The 1,176-nt window shown below is 35.6% G+C and overlaps 1 protein-coding gene across 1 annotated transcript in view; it reads left to right on the top strand.

The window, feature by feature from the left end:
* PTPRQ (protein tyrosine phosphatase, receptor type, Q) overlaps positions 1-1,176 on the top strand; it is a 303,100-nt gene that overhangs the window by 250,002 nt on the left and 51,922 nt on the right. The window contains exons 32-33 of the mRNA XM_012656309.1: positions 116-142; positions 797-878. Of these exons, the coding sequence (XP_012511763.1) occupies positions 116-142; positions 797-878 (109 nt within the window). The remainder of the gene's footprint in view (positions 1-115; positions 143-796; positions 879-1,176) is intronic.

The following is a 1,176-nucleotide window of genomic DNA, read 5'->3' as shown; positions in this document are numbered from 1 at the left end:
CATAGCACATCCTGTATTATTGATTTATCAGAATTTTCTGATTTTAATCTAGAACTCTTTCAGAATGAGCTGTCCCCTTCAATCCATAATGCATTTAACACAATCTCTATTGCAGGTTACTTAGTTATAGAAAATCCATCAAGTAAGTTTAAGTATTTTTTTCTGTTTTGAATATCGACTTTAGATTTACTGACTCTGTGAATCTTAATGTGTGGTTCCCTTTTCGTATGTTTGTTGGAAAAACCTCCAAGCTGGATATAAATCATAAAAGCATGACTAATTGCATGGTAACTGGAGAAATGCTTTCTCTCTCTCTGGGGTGAAGCTTGCATGTCTGTATTTTAGCTTGGGAAGTAATACGGGGATATTTAAACTCCTTGGGGTTTAAAAACCATGTCATTATGAGAATGAGGTCACTGCAATATTTTATATCTTCTAAAACCTTGTAATGTATAAAATGTTTTCTGTATGACAAAGAGGTATTATATGCTTTAGGATTCAATGATAACTTTATGGCCTTACATTTACTTGAAAAACTTTCTTCATGAAAATGTTAAATCCTTCATTTAAAGTCACTGAAAAATTGAAGGAATTTTGTACCATGAATACAAAGAAAGTGAACTTAAAGAGGAAAAATTAATTTTGTAAATATGACAGAGTGACTTTAAAGGGCTGTGTTGTTTGTGGTTTTTGAGACGTCCCTTGTTCTTTAACTTAAGAGTGCAGCCAGTGCCCGTGTTAAAGCAAACAAATACAATCTAACATGACTCCATTTTATACCTTTCTTTACTTGGAGGCCAATAAGCAAGAAATCCTTCCTGCAACATGTTGAAGAGCTTTGCACAAACAACAACCTAAAGTTTCAAGAAGAATTTTCGGTATGTTACTAGCAGTTGTCACAACATTGCAAGACCTCCAGTCGTTTCATGTGACACATTTCATGTCCATTTTAAGCATGCAAGGCCATGAAGGACTCTGGCCTTGATAATCAATACCCAATTACCAGGTTGATTGTTTGGATAGTAATGTTACACTGGTCAGCCTCTGGTGCAACCTGATCAGAATTATTCACCTACTGTGTCAGGAAAAGGTGCTCTTCCTCAGACCTCCCCTGCAATAGCAGCCTGTCCTTGTTTGTTCTCTGTTCTTTCATTCAGATGTAGATGCAAACCTAGA

Source organism: Propithecus coquereli, unplaced genomic scaffold, assembly GCF_000956105.1.
Source record: "Propithecus coquereli isolate 6110/MARCELLA unplaced genomic scaffold, Pcoq_1.0 Scaffold50, whole genome shotgun sequence".
Classification (NCBI taxonomy): Eukaryota; Metazoa; Chordata; class Mammalia; order Primates; family Indriidae; genus Propithecus; species Propithecus coquereli.
Note: the sequence above shows the minus strand (reverse complement) of the source record. Positions and strands in the feature narration are given on the sequence as shown.